The sequence below is a fragment of the Cornus florida genome, unplaced genomic scaffold, assembly GCF_030987335.1.
Source record: "Cornus florida cultivar Cherokee Brave unplaced genomic scaffold, ASM3098733v1 CherokeeBrave_3.0.0_Hap2_Chr10, whole genome shotgun sequence".
Lineage (NCBI taxonomy): Eukaryota > Viridiplantae > Streptophyta > Magnoliopsida > Cornales > Cornaceae > Cornus > Cornus florida.
Genome location: NW_026775580.1, coordinates 54,873,728 through 54,894,125, shown reverse-complemented (window position 1 = coordinate 54,894,125; position 20,398 = coordinate 54,873,728). Strand labels below are relative to the sequence as shown.

Below are 20,398 nucleotides of genomic sequence, written 5' to 3'. Positions count from 1 at the left end.
TGAGAGAAACTTATTGTCACACTATAGTGTATTAGAAGGATACTACTATACATTTAAACTATGAATTAAGATATTGCAATGTTGATTTTTTATATTTTTTTAAAATTTTTATTCCTGGCAAACAACATAACACTACACACCACCGTACAACAAGATTACGTAAGGCATGCCGAACTAGTTAAAGGATGAGATCAAGAAAATAAACAACAAACATAATAGACCAAATGAAGTTTGGCAGTGGCAAAGGCAACTAGTAATTCTAAGAATAATTTTTTATTCTTTTTGCAAAAAAATTGAAAATAAGAAATAATACAAAAAAACTCATATGCTTTGTTCAGTTTCAGGAAACTGTTTCATCAAAACATTTTCATGCTTAATTTGTTGTGCCAAATGAAGTGACAAAACAAACCAAAGCTGAAGACCGAAAGTAGTGCCAGCCAATCTAAAGTACATGGGAACTAGGTCCCATCAAATGGTTGGCACTCTTTTAAAATTCGGTTGATTTTGTCCACCTGATAAGATATCCTCCTAACTTTTTTGTCTTTCACAATAATAATAGGGCAACCGAAATTAATCACCGATTAAGACTTGAAATTGTTACATCACTCATTTATTCATTAAATGAAAAATTTTACCATTTTAAAAAGACTACTTTACCCTTAAAATATCATCCAAACCCTTCCACGTTTTCTCTCTCAAAATAATCATCCAATCTTTGTGTTCAAAATGACTCTCACTCTCTCTTTATATCTACACACACACACATATATATCAACCACAATCCCATCGTCTCATCAATAAGTATGCAATTCCCTGCCTTGATCTACAATCTTTAGTTAATCAGATAGGGTCAAGCGATGAACAAGAAAGACTGTATCATCATCCAACATTCAATTTAACAATTCACTAGAAAAATTAATGGTGACCCATCAAACCAGCAAATAAATCATAATTTTTCTTCTCTATTCTCTCTCCGATTTTGACTCTCTCTCTCTCTCTCTCTTCAATTTCACATCACTCACATATATGCCCTAATCTCTCTTCAATTTCGCATCTGTCACATGACTCTACTCATCTATGTCATGGTGTACTGTTGATTTGGGTTTTCTGACTCTTCTTTGAATGAAGAAGACAATAGAAATGAATAGATAATTTGAAAAGTTTGATGGGTTATTAAGAAGGAACAAATTTGAAAATCTTTTAGGGAGAGATGTGAAGCTAAGGGATTGTGGCAATTGAGGGGTGGGGGCAACACAGAGATGGTGGCGGTGGAGGGGTGGATAAGACGCTGAATAGAAAGATGGTGACGGTGGAGGTGGAGAGGCGGGTAGGACAGTAATAGAGATGGAGGAATTTTGAGAGAAAAATAAGAAAGGGTTTAGATGGTTTTTTTAGGGTAAAATAGTCTTTTTTAAATGGTAAAATTTTTCATTTAATGAATGAGTGAGTGATGAGGCAATTTTGAATATTATTTTGTTATTAAATTCAGTCGGTGTATCATTATTCTTCACAATAAACTCACCTTGATTATAAAAAATAGACTTAACCCCTTAAATTAGCTCATTTGTTGCAAATGGTTACGTCACTATTAAAAATCTAACAGAAATGAAAGCATATGAGTAAGGTTAGGAGTAAAAATTTTAAATTATATATACATATCTCTCTCTCTCTCTGTCTCTGTAGTTACCGACAAAATAGGCCATTTTCTGATTGGGTCCTCATCTTTCCCCCAACCCAACCCAACCCTCCATCTCCAGTTGCTTGATCGCGCCGGCGGTGGATTCTCACGGTCTCCGCCGGCGTCTCCGATGATGATTGCTTAATTTGCTCCGGCGGTGGACGCGGTGGCGCAAATATCGCCAGAATATTGTGTTTCTCACTAACATGGGTGCCGCCGTCAGATTGCATCGAACATTTTTAGATTTCAGTGATCGGAGAGGAACTGCCTCTTCCTCTCGTCACCGGAGATGGTGGTCTCTGTCCACGGTCAGAAAACAGTCAGGAAAAAAGATAGGGGGGAGAGAGAAGAGGAACATTCAGGGAAAAAAAAAAAAAAGAAAACGTCAGCAGCCGATAATGTGTTGTCACTTTTCTATTGGACATTGAGATTGTAGCTGAAGTTAGATAGGAACTTAAAACGACGTGTTCAATTTAAGGATTAAAAGGTAATTTAATTTTCTCCGGCTAATTGACTTTGCAACAAAATGATACTTCAGTGACGTTTCACTTATTTCAAAGGGTTTCTTGCAATCACATCATAGTCTAGCTGGGTCTGGTGCGTTTTTCCGTTTCGTATATTATACTACATATTTGCTAGACTTGAGTTTTTATTAAAAAATAAAATTATTACATAATTTCGGATCATTAATTTAGGCTAATCTTATGTTGATTGGTACATAAATAAAAAGTAAAAAATTAAGTTAATTGACATATTTATTTATGTGTTAATTTATAATTGACCGAGACCAATAATTTTGACACTATGATACTCGATGCTAGCTTCTTTTAGTGACCATTTTTAAATTTCTTTGACAGGACAATCAATATATTTTTTTTTTGACCGTCATTATATTTTAATAATGTCAAAGACAATGGTTTTTTAAAAGAAGAAAGAAGCAAGTCGAAACCGAACAACCATCCATCCATTGTGCTAAAAAAGGTTTGATGCATTTAATGTGGGCTGGTAAAGAATCAGTTTTTCTCACTAAGCTCATTTTGTCAGCTTAACAACCATTTTTTTTTTAAAGGAAAATGCTACTCTCTCTAACAAAATTCTATTCTTATCTTTAGACTTTATTTCCAAAAAATACATTGGTTGGACAATGCTTTCATCTTCATTATTCTATTCTACGATTGTATTATTATCTCGAATAAACAAAATATAAATCTAAAACATTTTCTTGTTTGTTCTTTGCAACATTATTTATTTTTACTCTTTATTCAACTTTATTTTTATTTTTAGGATAAAGTGTCAAAAAAAAAAAAAAAAAAAACACTGTGATTCTACAAAAAAGTAAAAAAAAAAAACACCCCTACTATGTAGTAATATAGCCGATTCTGGTGTCAAAATTTTTTTTAAATCCAAAATTACCCATAATTTTTTTTAAATCCAAAATTACCCATTTGGAGTGACAAAAATTAGAGATGCACAAAAATCCGGTTAAACCGGAAATCCAAACCAAACCAAATCGAACCGGATAGTTTGGTTTGATTTGCTAATGATTTGGTTTGGTCATGATTTTAAATTTGCGAAACTGTAAAGATACGATTTGGTCACGGTTTGAGGTCATTTAGGACCGAATTAGACCGAACCGAACCGTTATGTTATATATATATATATTTATGTTAAATTATAGAGTATATATAATATAATATAATCTCATGGATTCCTATTTCTCAATGATATTCCACGATCAAAATAATTGGCTGAATTCCGTGAAACCATTTCTTACAAGTTTGTAACAACTAGGCTCACTCTTAATTATCTTAGGTCTTATTAATTTATTATATATATATATATATATATATATAGCGGTTCATTGTTTGTTGTTGAATTAGTTATTTTAAATGTATTAGGTTATTATCAATTCTGAATGTATTTACTTCAGTTTGAAAAGTGATAGAGAAGAATGAATTAAAAGTTTTGAATATATTAATAGTTTTAAATGTTGTGCATCGGTTTTTCACGATTTGGGTTGGTTTGACTCTTTTGGTTAAATGGTTCGGTTTGGTTCCAAATTTTATGAATTCATTAGAATTGGTTTAGTTTCAAAAAACTCTAAAACAGGTCAAAACCAAACCATATACACCCATAACAAAAATATCCCTCCCCCAAAAGTATTTGTCCATTCTATATACAGCATGGGTTTTTTTCACCTTAATTAATTATGCCGTAAGCGTAATTTGTTATTTTTTATTTTAATTATATTCAAATTGAAGAATAATCATTATTTGCTTAATTTAAAAATTATAAACAACTTAAAGACAAGGAAGTACTTGCACATTCCCTATGTTACCATGTAATTTGTCATTTTAGTTTTTAGTTTCATCAGTTTTAATTGTTTTCCGTCTTAATGGTCTGGACGGGATTTAGAACATGAGGTTGAATTGGATTGGAACCTCATCAAAGGCCAACTCCTTTTTGTTCTTAATTACCCAAAAAAACCATTGGTTTTTCATAAATCTACAAATGCTGCCACGCACCCAACACTCATGACCACCACTCATCACTCTCTCCACTGTCTCTCGATTGATAGTTCAGGCTTCGCAAAACTCACAAATTGGATTCGATTGATCAACCACGACGTTGGAGCAATGGCTGCAGAGAAAGCGAGCAATGTTTCGAACATTGGGGACGAGGACGAGCAAGACGAAGAACCTGGGGAGGTCATCGAATCAGCACCGCCTCTCAAGGTCGGTGAAGAGAGAGAAATCTACTCCTCTTCTGGTCTCAAAAAGAAGCTCCTCAAGAGTGGCCTTGGTTGGGAGACCCCTGAATTCGGCGACGAAGTCACTGGTACTAACATTGTCCCCAAGACAGACACATCTCTCTCTAACGCTTTTTGTTTCTTGTGGACGATTTATGCGTATGGATTTCTCTGTATCTATAATTCATTTTTGTATTTGATTGATTGATTGTGTATTTTCATATTTTGGGTTCACTTTTTGTTTTAGCGAAGCTGATTTGTTTGTTTGAACACAGTTCATTATGTGGGCACTTTACTTGATGGGACTAAGTTTGATTCCACCAGGGATAGAGATAAACCCTTCCTTTTCAAGCTTGGCTGTGGTGAGTTATGAATTCTCTATATTGAAGTGTATATTGGGTTTGTTTTGTTTTCTTTATTTGTTCTTTTGTATGCATTCTGCTCTGTTTGGTTGCTGAGAAATTGTGGGAGAGAAAATGAACTTTATAATGTAGCCATTTTCAACCATCGGGTCCCATATAGAAAAATCTGTCCTTAAACTGAGTGTATTACTGCTGATTCTCTTAATGTTTTCAACCTTTTTTTTTTAATTTTTAATTTTTATGAGATTGCGGAAGCCTGAATTATGGGTTTTATTTATGTTGCTTGATTCAATGATGGTTTGTTAGGTCAATTGGTTGCTGGGTTAGATCATGGGATTATTACCATGAAGAGAGGGGAGACAGCGCTGTTCACATTACCTCCTGAATTGGGGTATGGAGCCAGGGGCACGGATGGCGTTCCTCCGAATTCATTTGTACAGTTTGAAGCAGAACTCCTCTCATGGATCACAGTGGTAGATGTCTGCAAGGATGGTGGAATTATCAAGAAAATCATGGAGAAGGGAGAACAGCCTGGGCAACCTGGTGATTTAGATGAAGTTCTGGGTAATCTAACTGATTCTTTTGTGATATTCACTTTTGTAATGCCATTTTGACTAGTTGACATTTCTATTAGTGACAAGTGTATGCGTGTTAGGCGGTCTTGGCTGCAATATTGCAATTGATATTCATTGTTAGGATAATGATTGATTTTTGTTTCTAATGCAGTGAAATATCAAGTGATGCTGGTTGATGGTGCTGTTGTTGCAAGAACACCGGAAGAAGGAGTGCATTTCTATGTCAAAGACGGTAATCAGCTGCTGACATAGTGAATTTTTAGGTTAAGCATTAATATGAATATAGTTCCATTGACCGGACCAGTTTTTGACTTGATAGTTTCTTTTCTTGTAGGTCATTTTTGTCCAGCATTGCCAAAAGCAATAAAGACCATGAGAAGGGGAGAGAAGGTCAATCTAACAGTTCAACCTCAATGTATGCCCTCCCATCATTGTTTCTCATTTGCAATGCTACAATTTTTAGAGTTATGCATTATTTATATTGGTTTGAGATTTTGTAATTGCTTAAATAAAATATCTACTCTATTTTTCCCTCTTTTGAAACTCAGAGGTGAATAGTCACAATTCAGGTGAAATGATCCCCTGCATTTTTAGATTCTTTATCTATTGAAATATTTATATAGGGACTTCTATAAAATTAGCAATAGTTGTTTCAAAAATAGAATTTTTTATTTGTTAAATGTGCTGCTGAATTTGGTTTGATTTTGTGAATTTTGCACAAAGAAGAAACTAGTTGTGTGTCTTATTTAATTATACAACAATGATACAATATACCAAGAATATAATATGCCTTAAAGAGGGATGACTAATAAACCAAGAGAAAAAAGCAATACTACCATAAAAAATAAAATAAATCCTTTAACCCCCCTTCTCAAACTCATGATGTGATGGTAAGAAGCTTCTAGAGTTTGCCTAGAAGAAAACGAAAATGCATAATAGCATGAGACTTTGTGAAGAAGTCAGCCTTGCATAGTAGAAGAAACAAACGGTTGAGAGAGAGTGCAAGGCTAAAGGTGATGCCACGAAATGACAATCACTCGTGATATGCTTTCTACGCTCATGAAAGATGGAGTTGTGTGCAATCTGAATGGCATTCTTGTTATCACAATGACAGCCTTGAAGTATGTGATGGAGTAACACTCTTCATGAAACATCTAACTCTGCAATAGAAACAACTAGAGTGGATTAGTAATAATGTAATGGAGCAGAAATCTCGAACTTAAATAATTAATCAAAATTTATGGTTACAGTTTCCTTGTACTATTTTGCTGAATAACTATGCATTGGTGTTGCTGTGAAGAACAAAAGAAATCTTCTAATATGGGAGAGTGGAAAGAAAATCGATCATTTGCTTTAAATATATAAAATATTCTTGCACGGTTCATTGCAATAGTTCCCCAGATCACATGCTCTTTATTTATTTATTTTATCGTGCTAGCACTGTTATTGTTTTGTAAGTTTGGCTTTCCATAATAGCAAGAAGATTTAATGGAAGAACTGAACTTTCATGTTTTCTGTTACCTATATAGTTCACCCAAAATGCCCCTCAGGGTACAAATATTTTCTTTACCTGAAAAATTGTTGCAGATGCCTTTGGAGAATGGGGTAGGGACTTTAATAATGAGTTCCCTTCAGTCCCGCCAAGTTCTGTGCTAAGCATTGACCTGGAGCTGGTGTCATTCAACCCTGTCACTGACATCACCGGTGATTCAAAGGTATTCAAGAAGATTCTGAAAGAAGGGGAAGGTGCTCTCACTGCAAATGAAGGTGCCACTGTTACTAGTAAGTATATTGATATGGACATCACATGTTTGAGGAATTTCAAAATCAATCTGGATTGGAATTTGTATTATGTGGGATTTAATAAATATGAAATTGTTTCTGTAAAGAAATGCTTGAATGACTCAGTCCATCATTGAGACCTTTCTTTTTTCTTTTTTTTTTCCTGTAGATATATATTAACACTACAAATATTTACAAGTAGCTTCTATAATTTGGGATAAAATAGCTAAAGGATCAGCATGTTGTGAGCCCAATAAAACGTCGCATTGTGAACTATGGGCTATCCATTTTCTACAGAAACATGTTTTGAATCCATTAGCTGTCCAGACGTCTTCATTTTCTTCTTTCAAACTTCAGAGATGGCTGTTTGCATCAAGATGTTCTTGTCTTGCTACAAGATGGCAATTCATATCCCGTATGCAAAGAACTTCAAACCAACAGATGAGAGAGAGAGAGAGAGAGAGAGAGAGAGAGTCCATTCATTCTTCCATCACCCATCATTACTTCATTGCACAATTCTTTTTCCCTTAACAAATTCTGTCCTTACCTTATTGCAATTAAGATTAATCTTCCAGTCTCCTGATAACATTGCTTTTTTGGTTTTAAGAACGTAACAGGGATAATTAATGCCCTTCAGTTCCCGAAGGAACAACCACCGGAAAGGAACAGCTGATTCTACTTGAATGTAGAACACAAAAATCAGTTTAGAATATGAAGGAACTGTCTATTTCTTAAACAAATATACTGTATAATGTAAACGCCAGCTTAAGTGAGTTAGCTTTTGTTTGAAATGCATTATGGGGCCAACAGCATCACTCAGTATCTCCTGTTACTTGTTTTCTAATTTCTCTATGTTGTTGACGGACTTCTGCAGTTAAGTTTACAGCGATGCTTGAAGATGGCACTGTGTTTGAGAGGGAAGGCTTTAACGGAAAGGGGCCACTGGAGTTTATTACAGATGAAGGTCAGTCCATCTGAATTTTCTTTTTGGGTCTCTTCCATGACTTGCTTAAAATAATCCCTCAGACGATCATGAAGCTATGATTTGTGGATATGAATATGAATCTTGTTCGACATGGAAAATCTCTAGATCTAGATATAGGGATATGTTACAGTCTTACAGATGTTTGTGCATGTAAATTTACTTGCAGCATTGCGTACATTTCTATTTATAACTAAAGAATAATTTTCCCTACAAAAGGTATAAACACCTTGTATTGTTGTGCATATCTTAATTGAAATAATGAGGTCACTTTCATTAGCATCCAAACAGGTTTGTTTCATGGAATTGCCGGCAAATTTCCTGTTTTCCTATTGTTATTGGGGAAGGCGTCCTACATATCATGGTCATGTAGGACATCTTGAAATCATCCATGACAAGTGCTTGCATCTTTGTGTTCATAGAACAAGTGATTGCTGGGTTAGATCAGGCAGTAGCAACAATGAAGAAGGGGGAGCGGGCAATATTGACAATAGATCCTGAATATGGATTTGGAAGCATTGAAGCAAAGTGTGATCTTGCTCTAGTTCCACCATGTTCAACTATAGTTTATGAAGTTGAAATGTTGGATTTTATGAAGGTAATTTCTGTGGTAATGAAAAAATAGAATTTTTACATGAACTTGGACCATGTTGGGTTCTTTGTCTATGTTGGACTCTTCTGGATGCACGAACTACCGGTGTAAACATATCACAACTGGGTGTGAGATATATGTTCTGACATGTCTGGTTGGGCATGCACCTAATATTATATCCCAATAATCAAGAATTATATAATGTCTGCACTGTCCATCTTGAACATTCTGGGCAACATAAACATTTCACATTACATTAGACGGTAATTGGTTTCTTCTTCTTCCATAATTGATTTAAATTAAATGAATTGTTTCTGAAAAAATCTATGGTGATATAGGAGCTAGTTTGACAAACCTAGTATGTTTTTTTTTTTTTTCCTGACAAGTATAGTATCCACAGTTGTTTGTCAAACTGGGCACAAGCCATGTACACGGAATGTATACAATGATCTACTAACCTGCAAAGAATCCATATTTTCTATAAGAGCGTAATATTGTTCTATTTTCCTTCTATGTTACCCAGACATGCAAAACAGCCAAAAATCTAAGTTCAGTTTTATGGATCGGCTCTTCCACCCCATCATAATGTTCATTTCACCCCCCAAATACACTACATAAGCTAAAGAGAAATTGCCCTCCAAGTCTTTCATCTGTCTCCTACTCTGAACACACCATCTTCAACTATGAAACAAATCTGACACTGTATTGGGAAACACCCAAAAGACATTGTACAACACCAAATGCAGGACCAAACCCGTGTCCTTCCTGCAATGAATTAGGAGATTATCCACTGAATTCTCCATATTACACGTGCAACACCAATTGGGGATAAATTAACCCTTCAGCTAAATTGTCAACGATCGGAGTTTTCCATTGAGCTGCCATCAATGCAAAAAAAAAACCACTTAGGAAGGAGCCTTGGCCTTCCAAATAATCCTCCAAGTAAATATCTTTTTTGAGGACTCCACTAACTGGTCATAAAACAAGTTCACCTTGAATTTGTCACACTCTGAAGTCTTAGGTCTTCCTCCAGATCTCATTCCCTCACCCCTCCTAGTCTCCAATTCAGACAAATGCTCCAAGCAATTCACTAATTCCTCAACCTCCTAATCATTTATAACTCTTTCAAAATCAGGAATTCAAGAGCATTTTATCAGCATCGATGCTCTGAACATATGCTACTAGTGTTTCCTTACCTTTAACAAGGTGAAAAACTGAGGATAGATGCTTCCTAATGTTTCCTAATCCTCCCCCTAATGCCTACTAATTGTCAATGTTTTGAGCGAACTTCTCCCGACCCTTTTAATACTCTTCTACACCCCCACCTCCTTGCTACCTATTCACAATCTCCTCCACTCTGCTAACCAGAATATGTTTTGACTTTCCTGTATTCATCTTAGGCCGTGACACTGCATTGAAACATACTACACACATCTCATATATCTGAACTGCTCGATCTTGGCCGCAAAATGTGATACTGTAATTGGCATACAAAAGTTGGAAAAACTAAATGGCTGCGCCCTGCCTACCCACCCAAAATTCCTCCATCGTGCCAGCCTCCATAGTCCAGGATCCTTCTGAGAGCATCCATAATCAAAATAAAGAGAAAAGGAGAAGGGAGTGATCATGTCTCAACTCTCTCGAAGAAGCAAAGAAACCTGTGGAGGACCCTCTCGCTTAGACAGAGAACTAACTGTCGAAGCGCATGATGTAGTCCACTTCCTCCACCTCTGCTCAAAATTCAAATATCCATTGTGATTTTTCATTTCTTCATGTTAAACACATGATAAAGCAATGATTAATTTTTTGTAAATCTTTGTATAAAACTCTCTCAAATAACTTGTAAAGTATTAAATATTCTCGAGGGCCATCCAAACAACCCCTAATATAGTGCATGTTTCAACATGGATGAAAATGAAGGAGGTGGGGGGCATTATTGGGGAATTTGGGAAGAAGGGTAAAAATGAATCCTCAGATTTTATATCAAAAATTTTTTGGGGCCAAAAAATTTACAATGCAGCTTTGCTACAAATGGCATTTACTTAGTCTACTTGCCTAGGAAACACATTGCTCTTACCATTAGATTCTTAAAAAAGAGATAGTGCTTATGTAGTTGTGTTCTTACTAATTCCATATTATCTGTAATAAAATAGGAGAAAGCACCATGGGAGATGAGTCATCAAGAGAGAATTGAGGCAGCTCAGAGGATGAAAGAAGGCGGCAATATACTATTCAAAAATGGAAAGTATCAAAGAGCTGGGAAAAAATATGACAAGGTAATACAATGAGGGTTTCTCTGACAGTGAACTTCTGGAGACTCCATGCTAATCAACTTCCAATTTGTGGGTTTCTTTGGTCCCCTAATGTCTCAGGCTGCGGACTATGTTGATGATGATGGATCCTTTGGAGATGCTGATCAAAAGCTAGTCAAAGCATTAAGAGTTTCATGCTGGTTAAATGGTGCAGCCTGTGGCCTAAAAGTAAATGATTTCCAGGGAGTAATCAAGCTATGTTCAAAGGTAAAGTCATGGACTATAAAAGGAAAAAACAACTGATGCATTTTGAAGATTTATAAACAAAAGACATGTTTTTTAATTACGTCCAAGGGATAAGATATTAGATTTTGAGCAATTTAGTTTTAGGATCACCATCTGAAGCCTTGTGGTAAATTAGTGGTTAGAATTATACTAACCTGATCAGTTTTTCCTTACTCTTGTAGGACATAATTCTCTATAGAGTAAGACTATCACGAGGGTGTTCTCACTATTAGTTGCATGCTCAGTCATTCTTTTTGCTACTAAAGGCATGAGCTCACGTGAGAGCACGTGGTGATAACTTTTTTTCATTCTCTATCATTGTTCCTTTTGCTACTATAGCAATTTCTAGTTAATAAGAGCATGCTGCATAATGTACAAAGGCACTTTTGTAATCCTAATGAAAAGAGAAGCTAGATAGAACTAATATGCCCTTACATTTAGTAAATGATGGCAGTATCCCTCTGTGCTGTAATGTCATGGCATATTGGCTGTAGACAGGTTGACAGTTGGATTTGTTTTCAAATAATGATTTTGGTGATGTTAAATCCTCGACTTCTCATGTCATATCATGATTCCTGAGCAATTCTTCAGTCCTTGTAAATCTAGTGTTACATTGGAATGAAGATGCCCCATGTTTTTTAATTGCCTTGGCTTTTTTCAGCCGATCAGCTAATGCTTATCTTGTAGCATGGAGAAAGAAAATGCAAGAATCATCTTATATTGTTAGTTTTGATATCCATTAGGTCCTTGATATTGAGTTGTACAATGCGAAAGCTTTGTACAGGCGGGCACAAGCTTATATGGAAACTGCAGATTTGCATTTGGCTGAACTGGACATCACAAAGGCCCTAGAGGCTGATCCTCATAATAGGTACGTGTAAGTCATTTGTTCAGTCTCAAATTACCAGATTAGTATATACTTTTATGTACCTTATAGGAAACAATGAGCTTTAAGTGCTTGTTTTTCAGGGAGGTGAAGTTAATTCAGAAGAAACTGAAACTACTTCAAGTTGAGAGCGATAAGAGAGATGCAAAGCTTTATGCAAACATGTTTGCACATATGACAAAGGACTCTTCTGTGGCGACAAAGGTTAATTAGTCTTTAGCCTTTCTAATATTAATGACTTCAAGTTTTGGAAGAATTAAGGCACTGGCTGGCATGTCTTCGCCTTGCTTTTGAAATGGGAAAAAAACGGATTTCATATTGCTGCTTCAAGACGAAAAGTTTATTTATTTATTTCTTAAAAAGGTATTGCACCTTGAAAATAATTTCTTAAAATTGTTGCTTTTGATAGCCATTCTTTTTTCTGCTACCACCAATGCCAACACACAATCATGGCACCATCACCACCACAACCACTACCATTTCCGGCAATTACTTCCGTCACCTCTATAGTGGCATTGCTGATGGCACCAAGGGAACCACCACATAATTGGCAATACTAAAGCCATAAATCTCATAATGTTCTATTCCCTTATTGCCAACGGCACATAGAGAATTTCTTCATGTTGCATGAACTTTCCATATTTGTAAGATTTCTCGTATGATATTATTAGATGAGCATGATTAAGAAATTCTTCTTCATGTTGCATGAACTTCCATATTTGTAAGATTTCTCGTATAATATTATCAGATGAGCATGACTAAGAAATTCTTTCTGGAATGTCATGAGAGTTAGTGGACATGATCTGATGTGTCTCTGTATTATTTGGGGCACCAATCTATCCTCCGGAATGTAATACTCACAAAAACTGGAAACCATTCCTACAATGGTGGGATAAACTGAAAGAAAGTCATTTGATTAACTACAGAAGTAATCATCCCAAATATGTTTACTGTTTACTGTTTACATGCCTTCGAGAAATTGAACTCTGATGCTGTGATAAGGTACAACTATGCGTGTCTTGAATACTTTGTTGAAGTTGATCATGGTCAATTGATTTCATATCCAGAGTTATGCTGTCTTCAGCACTAGGAAATTGAAAATCCAGATATAATTCCTAGAAACTCTAGTTGTCATTTGAAGGGACATCGCATTCTTCGTTTATTGTTTGCATATTTTAAAAACTGTGCTCGCTATACACCACCATCTCATATTATTTATTATTTAACCAAATATCTCTATTACTCTGGCAGAGACAGAAGGTTGAGAAAGTGGAGGATAATAAAAGAGACGAAGACGTCATGGCAATGGAAACGGAAAAAAGGTTGCTGTGAGTTCAGCTCTCCTTGACAATGGAATCGTCGTGGGTACTTTCTTGATCTAAATGTTTGTACAGCTTGTTTCTCTAAAACCTGGAGAATTGTATAATCCAAGCACACACACAAGAAGTTGCAGTGAGGTCTGAAAGTTGACAAAAGACCGGAAATCCTAATCTTCGCCTTTGTTCATATATAGTCAACATTCTCATGGTGTAAACACCCTGTTAGGGAATATCAATGTACATGGCATAGATATGCAGTGAAGGAAAGAAGGGTAAATAGAGAAAAAAATTTCTTCTATTGTCTGTTTAAGTACTTATTTGTTTACCCAAACCGTCTTTGGTCTTCTGTCATTCCTGCTTTCACTAATGCTCAAAAATTAGATGGATAGAAGAGAAGAGAATAAACTCATAATTTACTATATTTGTTAAGAGAGAAGAAAAAGAAAGTTTGAATTGTTTTTACTATTATATCTAATAATATTTATAATATTCTAATTTATTAGAACTTCTACCGCTTCGTAAGGGTTTGAGTTTTATCCAATGGCCTAGTGTAACTAGGGTCGGGTGTTTCGATCCAAAAGTTTAAGCTATTAGGTGGGACTAACATATAATACCATATATACCAATTTCACTTCCCATTCGGATCCGATGTGGGACACTTCCCATCCGAATCCAATGTGGGACAAGGCCTCCTTGGGTGTCTCATAACCCGACCCAAAAGTTTTAGCTATTAAGTGAAGCTAACACTCAGCCTACATATACCTATTTCACTTCCCATTCGGATTCGATATGGCCCCCCCTTGTAAAATTCTCCCCCCCCCCCCCCCCCCCCCCCGGGCGTCCGAACATGCAACGCCTTCGTGAGAAGAGCTAGAGGAGCGAAAGATCGTAAAAGACAAATAGCCCACAACTTTCTGCAAATCAGTTGGCCATTAAACTTCGACCAAAGTGTAGTTTCAGAGGGAGGTTGCTGGTGTTGAGTCGTTCTTCCTCTTCGGTTAAATTCTTCGTTCATTTCTGTTTTACCTTCTACTCTACACCAATGAGATTATATATTTGTGTCGTTGATATCCATCCCCTTTTTGAGTGACGTTTCATTCTATTAGTGTTGCTGTTATCGGGGAGTTTTAATTTTCCTTAAAGAATTTGTGATTCGTAAGCCTCTAGTTTGATGTTGAGAACATATCTTGTAACCCATTAGAGCTACTCCAATGCTCTTTCATTTTGGGCTCTCAAACTCATAATTTGAGAGATGGGTCAAAAAGGGGCTCTCTAATGGCCTTTCATTTGGCCTCTCAATATTTGAAAATCTCAAATTTTCTCTCAAATGTAAGAGCTGTCAATTTTTTTGGTAAGTCTCTTTTAATGTCCTACGACGCCGTTTCTTCCTATCGCCCTCAATCCCCTGTTGCTTTTTCTGCCCCTCAATATTGCGATCTCTGTCGTCTCTCTCTCCCTCTCATCTGCAATTTTCGTCTCTCTCTCCCCCTCATCTGCAACAATATCTATTGTCTGCAACCAATATTCAGTATTCACATAACAAATATATACATATAGAGAGAAATAGATAGAGAGAGAGAGTTTAAGCATCCAATTTACACAGAGAGAGACAAGAGGACAACCCACGATCTGCCTATGCGATATCTGCTGTCAACCACAAGTTTAAGCTATTTTTGAACTTCGACGACAGATTCAACGATTTGGCCTTGGGGCCGCGGAGAGACCTAGCGGTGGTGTCATTGGCGAACATGGCCTTTGACGTCAAGAAGGAAGAGAGCAGAGGCTGCCCCTGCCATGGATTAGTTGATTAATTTAGAAAAAAATTACAGAGAATTACAGAGCTTGATTAGTTGATTTAGAAAAAAAATTAAATCAAAACCCATACATACAAGTTAGCAGTTGCAGAGAGAGAGAGAGAGAGAGAGAGAGAGAGGGGCAAGCTTGAGAGTTGAACTTCTGATTCTTATTGATTTTGTAGTTTGCAGTTGAACAGAGAGAGGGGGCGGCAATTTCAGAGTTGAGAATGAGAATAGAGATGGAGGTGATTGGGGAGGCTGAAATGATTTGTCCTAAATATATATATATATATATTTAATATATAATATATAATATATATAAAAAGATATGGGTTTTGATTTTTTGATTTTCTTTTATATCATTTTGTTTTATCTTTTTTTTTTTTTTTTTTTTGGTTTTTTTTTTGTTTCTGTTTTTGACCGGATATAACTAATATTACTTTTCTTCTAATGTCTACAACTTGGCTTGGAATGTAACTAATATTACTATTACTGATGCAAATATGAATGGTGGGAATGGTAGTTGAAAAAGAATGATGGTCGTGTCAAAAAATAGCATTTTGCATGAAATGTACCATTAGAGCAGAATTGCTAAAATGTAATATTTTGACAGTATAACACCTGTCAAAATATAGATTTGACATGCAAAAATAGCTTTTAATATTAGAAATGCCCTAAGGTTTGCCCATTATTGTATTTGTGGCGTGTTGCCGCCTTGCTTATTCCCCCAACCCAACTTTTCACCTGTTATACTTGGAGCCCTGTAGTGAAGGGTCCTACTTTCCAAAATCTTTCAAACCCTTTTTTTTTTTTTTTTTGGGAAAATTACTTTGAATTTTTGTGAAGCAATGAGTGCCAGGGGTCAGCCTCCATCACATAAAAGACCATTCATGTTTAGCACTACCCGTTAATTTTAAATTTGACCCAGCCAACCCTTTTGATATAATATAAAAGTTTTCCAAATCCTAGACCCATCTCCACATGGTATCCTCTCTCACTTCTCGGCAAATTTCCATCGAAGACACCAACAAGAAGGACGATACACTTCAAAAAAACACAAATTTGGTGCAAGGTTCCCACATTATTGTATTTGTTTTTTGTGGTGTGTTCCTTGCTTGAGGCTTTCCAAGGTTTGCACGTTATGTTTAGCATTACTCATTAGTTTTTCATTTGACCCAGACAACCCTTTTGATATATACTAAATTCTAATAATATATACTCCCTCCGTTTTTGGGACGGTGGGAGTATATATAAAGAAAGGGAGATTATCAAGTCAATGAACCAGGCAGAACTAGTATTGAATCGGTGGGAGTATATATAAAGAAAGGGAGATGATCAAGTCAATGAACCAGACACAAGTAGTATTATAAGAGCAGCTCTATTCCACCAACAAACATAGCCATTAATTCTCAAAGTTTTTCAAATCTTAGACCCTTCTCTCCATGGCATCCTCTCTCACTTGTCAGCAAATTTCCATGGCAGACACCAACAAGAAGGACGAAACACTTCGAAGACACACAGATTTGGTCCCAACTCTTCCCAGCAGAGAGAATGGTGGGGTAACTAATAAGGAGGTCATCAACGACCAGAATACTTTGTTGACCTCATCCTCTCTCAAAGGAGTCATGCTGGTTCAACAAAACTTCATTGCCCTTCCCACTGATATTCTCTTAGCCACTTACCCTAAATGTGGCACCACATGGCTCAAGGCCCTCATTTTCGCAATCACAAACCGAAGCTTTTTCGATTTTGCCTCACACCCTTTGCTCACCAATAATCCCCATGGTTGCATCCCCACCTTAGAAGGTCTGGTTCAAAACAACAATGCTTCAACAACCCTCAGCCTTTCTTCGGCTCGCCTCCTCGCCACCCACATCCCTTGCCATTTATTACCTGCGTCCGTAGCCTCTTCTGGGTGCCGGATTGTTTACATTTTCCGCAACCCAAAAGATGTCTTCGTGTCTTGGTTCCATATGAAAAAGTTGATGACGGTGAAGGAAGAAGAACTACCACCTCTTTCACTAGGAGTGGACATTTTCTGTAAACGGGTCAATCACTTTGGATCCTATTGGGATCATGTGTTAGGGTATTGGAATGCAAACTCGGAATTTCCTGGGAAGGTTTTGATCCTGACATACGAGGATATGAAGAAGGACACCTTCAGTTGCGTTAAAAGATTGGCTGAGTTCTTGGGTCAACCATTTTCTTCAGAGGAAGAGAGAGATGGTGTTGTTGAAGAAATAGTGAAGTTATGCAGTTTTGAGCATTTGAGCAATTTGGAGGTGAACAAGACTGGGATGCTACAGTTTACCGCCAATTCTGCTATTCAAAACAATGTCTTCTTCAGAAAGGGTGAGGTTGGAGACTGGCGGAACCATCTCACAGATGAGATGGCGGCTCGTCTGAATCAGATCTCAGAGGACAAGTTTGGTGGTACTGGTTTAATGTCTCATATTAATTAAGTCATGGTCCTGATTTGTAATATTTATGAAATTAAGAGTGTTTGTGTTTGTTTTTATTTTTGTTTTTGTTGTTTTTCCGGTAATCTAACATCCGTTTTTGTTATGTTGATGTGATGGAATTTCTTATGATTTCGACTTAGTAGTTGCATAATTGTGGAGTGTTTGTCAGTGCTTAATCAAAAAGCCTCTTACTAATATTCCATATTGGATAGGATGATGTAGCTCATTAGCAATTATATATTGCTGATGGAGGCTTCTGAAGGCCACCAAACTCTCACGGAGCGAAGCTACAAGTCATTGTCATATTAGCTTATGAGAAATTCCTTTGAAATATTCAAATGCCGTCCAAACAAAAAAATAATAATAAATCAGAAATGATAATGCTAATTTGTTTGCAAAACAATTCTGGAAGTAATTTATTTGCAGCTTTTGTTGTTTTATTCTCAAAACATAGTTTGCCCTATATTGACAATTATCAACGGTGTTAAAATTGTCAACAGAATTGAATTATATTATCACCTGGTTAAAATTAAAATAAATAAATAAATGATACCAGTGGTCACAACTTCTTTGCATATACATTTCGCATTTTATTTGAATGAATATTAGAAATAAATTAGATGGGCTAACAACTAATTTACCCGATGTTATATAAATTATTATAGAACACTCTTGTTTTAGTTTTCCAATTGGAGGGACTGAACGAAATTTTTATTTATTTATTTATTTTTGCTTATAGTGTATTGGAGGAACTAAAATCATTGCATTTGGTGGGAACTAAAAGAATTAGCTAATTTATAGGTTAGAGGTTAGCGTCTTAACCATCAATTGTCTGCACTGTATGTTTCCATTATTGCTATTGTAATTTATAGATGAGAGGTTAGCATCTTAACCATCGATTGTTATTATTGTTATTATTACAATGTTATAGTGTAATGTTTTCACATGTGATTGTTCTCTTTTGTGTCATTTTGTATTCTTCTGTCCAATTGGTTTTGAAAAAGCTTTGTGGTAACAATAAATATAATAAATAAAGAGAGCTGATATTAGCATTTCACTAATATTTACACAGTATTAACCATAGTCTAAATATAGACGTATGAACAAATTCAAACTTCTATTTCCGTGAACGCATGTCATTTCAACGAGCATCAAGGTCCTCTCAGTTTAAAATTTAATTGATCTCTACTTTCCGTGAACGCTTGTCGTCATCGGAGTTTGTCTCTTGTGAGGTCAAGCATCGGCGAGCACTATCCAAACACAGTTTGTTGTGATGCGATGTGTAGTCTTCACTTTGTGTTTTGCGGTCGCCTGAGAGTTGCAGCGGCTGCCTTTGTGAAAGGGGAAGGGGACAACCGTGGAGAGGTAGAGGTCACATGACATGGATTCGACGAGAGAGAAGACGCGAACGCAGAGGAGAGTAACGGTGGAGCAAAAACCAATGTGGATCATGGTGAGAGAGATCGGGTATGGTTAGCTGTAGAGCTTGCGATCGAGGATGTACTTGTTGTAGACGATGCCGGTGAAGCTGAGGAAGATCCTGATGGCCACGTAGATGTAGGATTATGAGTACCCTTTACCCATGGTGTGAGAACTGGCGAAGGAGATAAAGAGAGAGGGAGATAGGGAGAGAAACAATGGTGGGTGCGCATGATAAGCAGGGAGGGGGGCGTAGGATTATAGGTATATGCGTATATCCGGATAAATATATACTATAAATCTTTCTCTTTTTGGGATAGGTGTGCCTTTTCAGTTGGTTGTGGAGATTTTATTGCCACATCAGGAGCTCAACAACATAGAACAACCTAAACGACGTCATTCAAGTAAGGGCCAAATGGTAGTTTGCTTTTTTTTTGTTAACGGCTTCTGATGGATCTTCACTTCTTGCCAAAAAAATCATAATTAAGGGGTTATGCTTACTCCATGTGGGTTTAATGCAATCGGTCATACGTCAGGGGTTTAGGGCACTTTATCCTAGAATTTATATAAATAAAAGGAATGGATATCATAGATTATTATTGTTAATTTAGTGAAATATTGATTTTTATTTTTGTATTAAAAAAAAAAAATATATTGTTGATGACTTATGGTTTCTAGTTAAATTGGATAATTTACTATATAATGGATTAATAACTAGTCATGGGTAGAGTACATGTATCTTACTTTCTAATGTGAATTTATTGATAAAGAACATATATATCTTACATTTTTACAAGTGTTTGTATGAAACATGCTTTAGTGAATTTTTGACTGTGAAAACACGCTAGAGTCTGGAAGTGTACATGTGTTAGAAGGTTGTAAATTATTGGGTTTAATTAAATGACTATGCATGAGAATTCTCTATTTAGAACATGGATGACACACTAAGCAATTATGAATTTAATTATTTTTAGCCCTCCTACTTTATAATCTCTGCCCTGAAAAAAAAAATTTCATCAGTATATTGAAAAAAACATCTCCAAATTTTAACCAAGGCATTTCATCAAACTTTAACCAACTCATTTCGTCAATACTCATGTAGAGATCAAATAAGCACATGGAAACCATTATAAGTTCTTTCCAATTATATCCTTTGGAACAAATGTGAGTTGAGTTAATTTACCAAAAAACACAAATGTGAGTTGTGTTTTTTTGGCGTGTGGGATATATATATCTGAGTGTTTGTTTTACAATTCAAA

The 20,398-nt window shown here is 36.1% G+C and overlaps 2 protein-coding genes across 5 annotated transcripts; both read left to right on the top strand.

The window, feature by feature from the left end:
• The first annotated feature begins 4,097 nt into the window (after positions 1 to 4,097).
• Positions 4,098 to 13,760, top strand: LOC132276681 (peptidyl-prolyl cis-trans isomerase FKBP62-like). Of its 4 annotated transcripts, none has more exons than XM_059778236.1 (13): positions 4,098 to 4,586; positions 4,703 to 4,789; positions 5,096 to 5,353; positions 5,516 to 5,596; positions 5,699 to 5,779; positions 6,952 to 7,146; positions 8,021 to 8,110; positions 8,551 to 8,726; positions 10,874 to 10,996; positions 11,093 to 11,239; positions 12,001 to 12,134; positions 12,227 to 12,347; positions 13,401 to 13,760. In XM_059778236.1, the coding sequence occupies exons 1-13, from the start codon at positions 4,337 to 4,339 to the stop codon at positions 13,473 to 13,475; spliced, it is 1,818 nt and encodes a 605-aa protein (XP_059634219.1). In that variant the 5' UTR covers positions 4,098 to 4,336; the 3' UTR covers positions 13,476 to 13,760. The 4 variants fall into 4 exon arrangements, with proteins under 4 accessions (XP_059634219.1, XP_059634216.1, XP_059634218.1 ...); XM_059778233.1 differs by having other exon boundaries at positions 4,102 to 4,586; positions 13,395 to 13,760; XM_059778235.1 differs by having other exon boundaries at positions 4,105 to 4,586; positions 12,001 to 12,128; positions 13,395 to 13,760.
• Positions 13,761 to 16,733: 2,973 nt separating this feature from the next.
• Positions 16,734 to 17,720, top strand: LOC132277641 (flavonol 3-sulfotransferase-like). The gene has a single exon (XM_059779479.1). The coding sequence runs from the start codon at positions 16,734 to 16,736 to the stop codon at positions 17,718 to 17,720; it is 987 nt and encodes a 328-aa protein (XP_059635462.1).
• Positions 17,721 to 20,398: the final 2,678 nt, after the last annotated feature.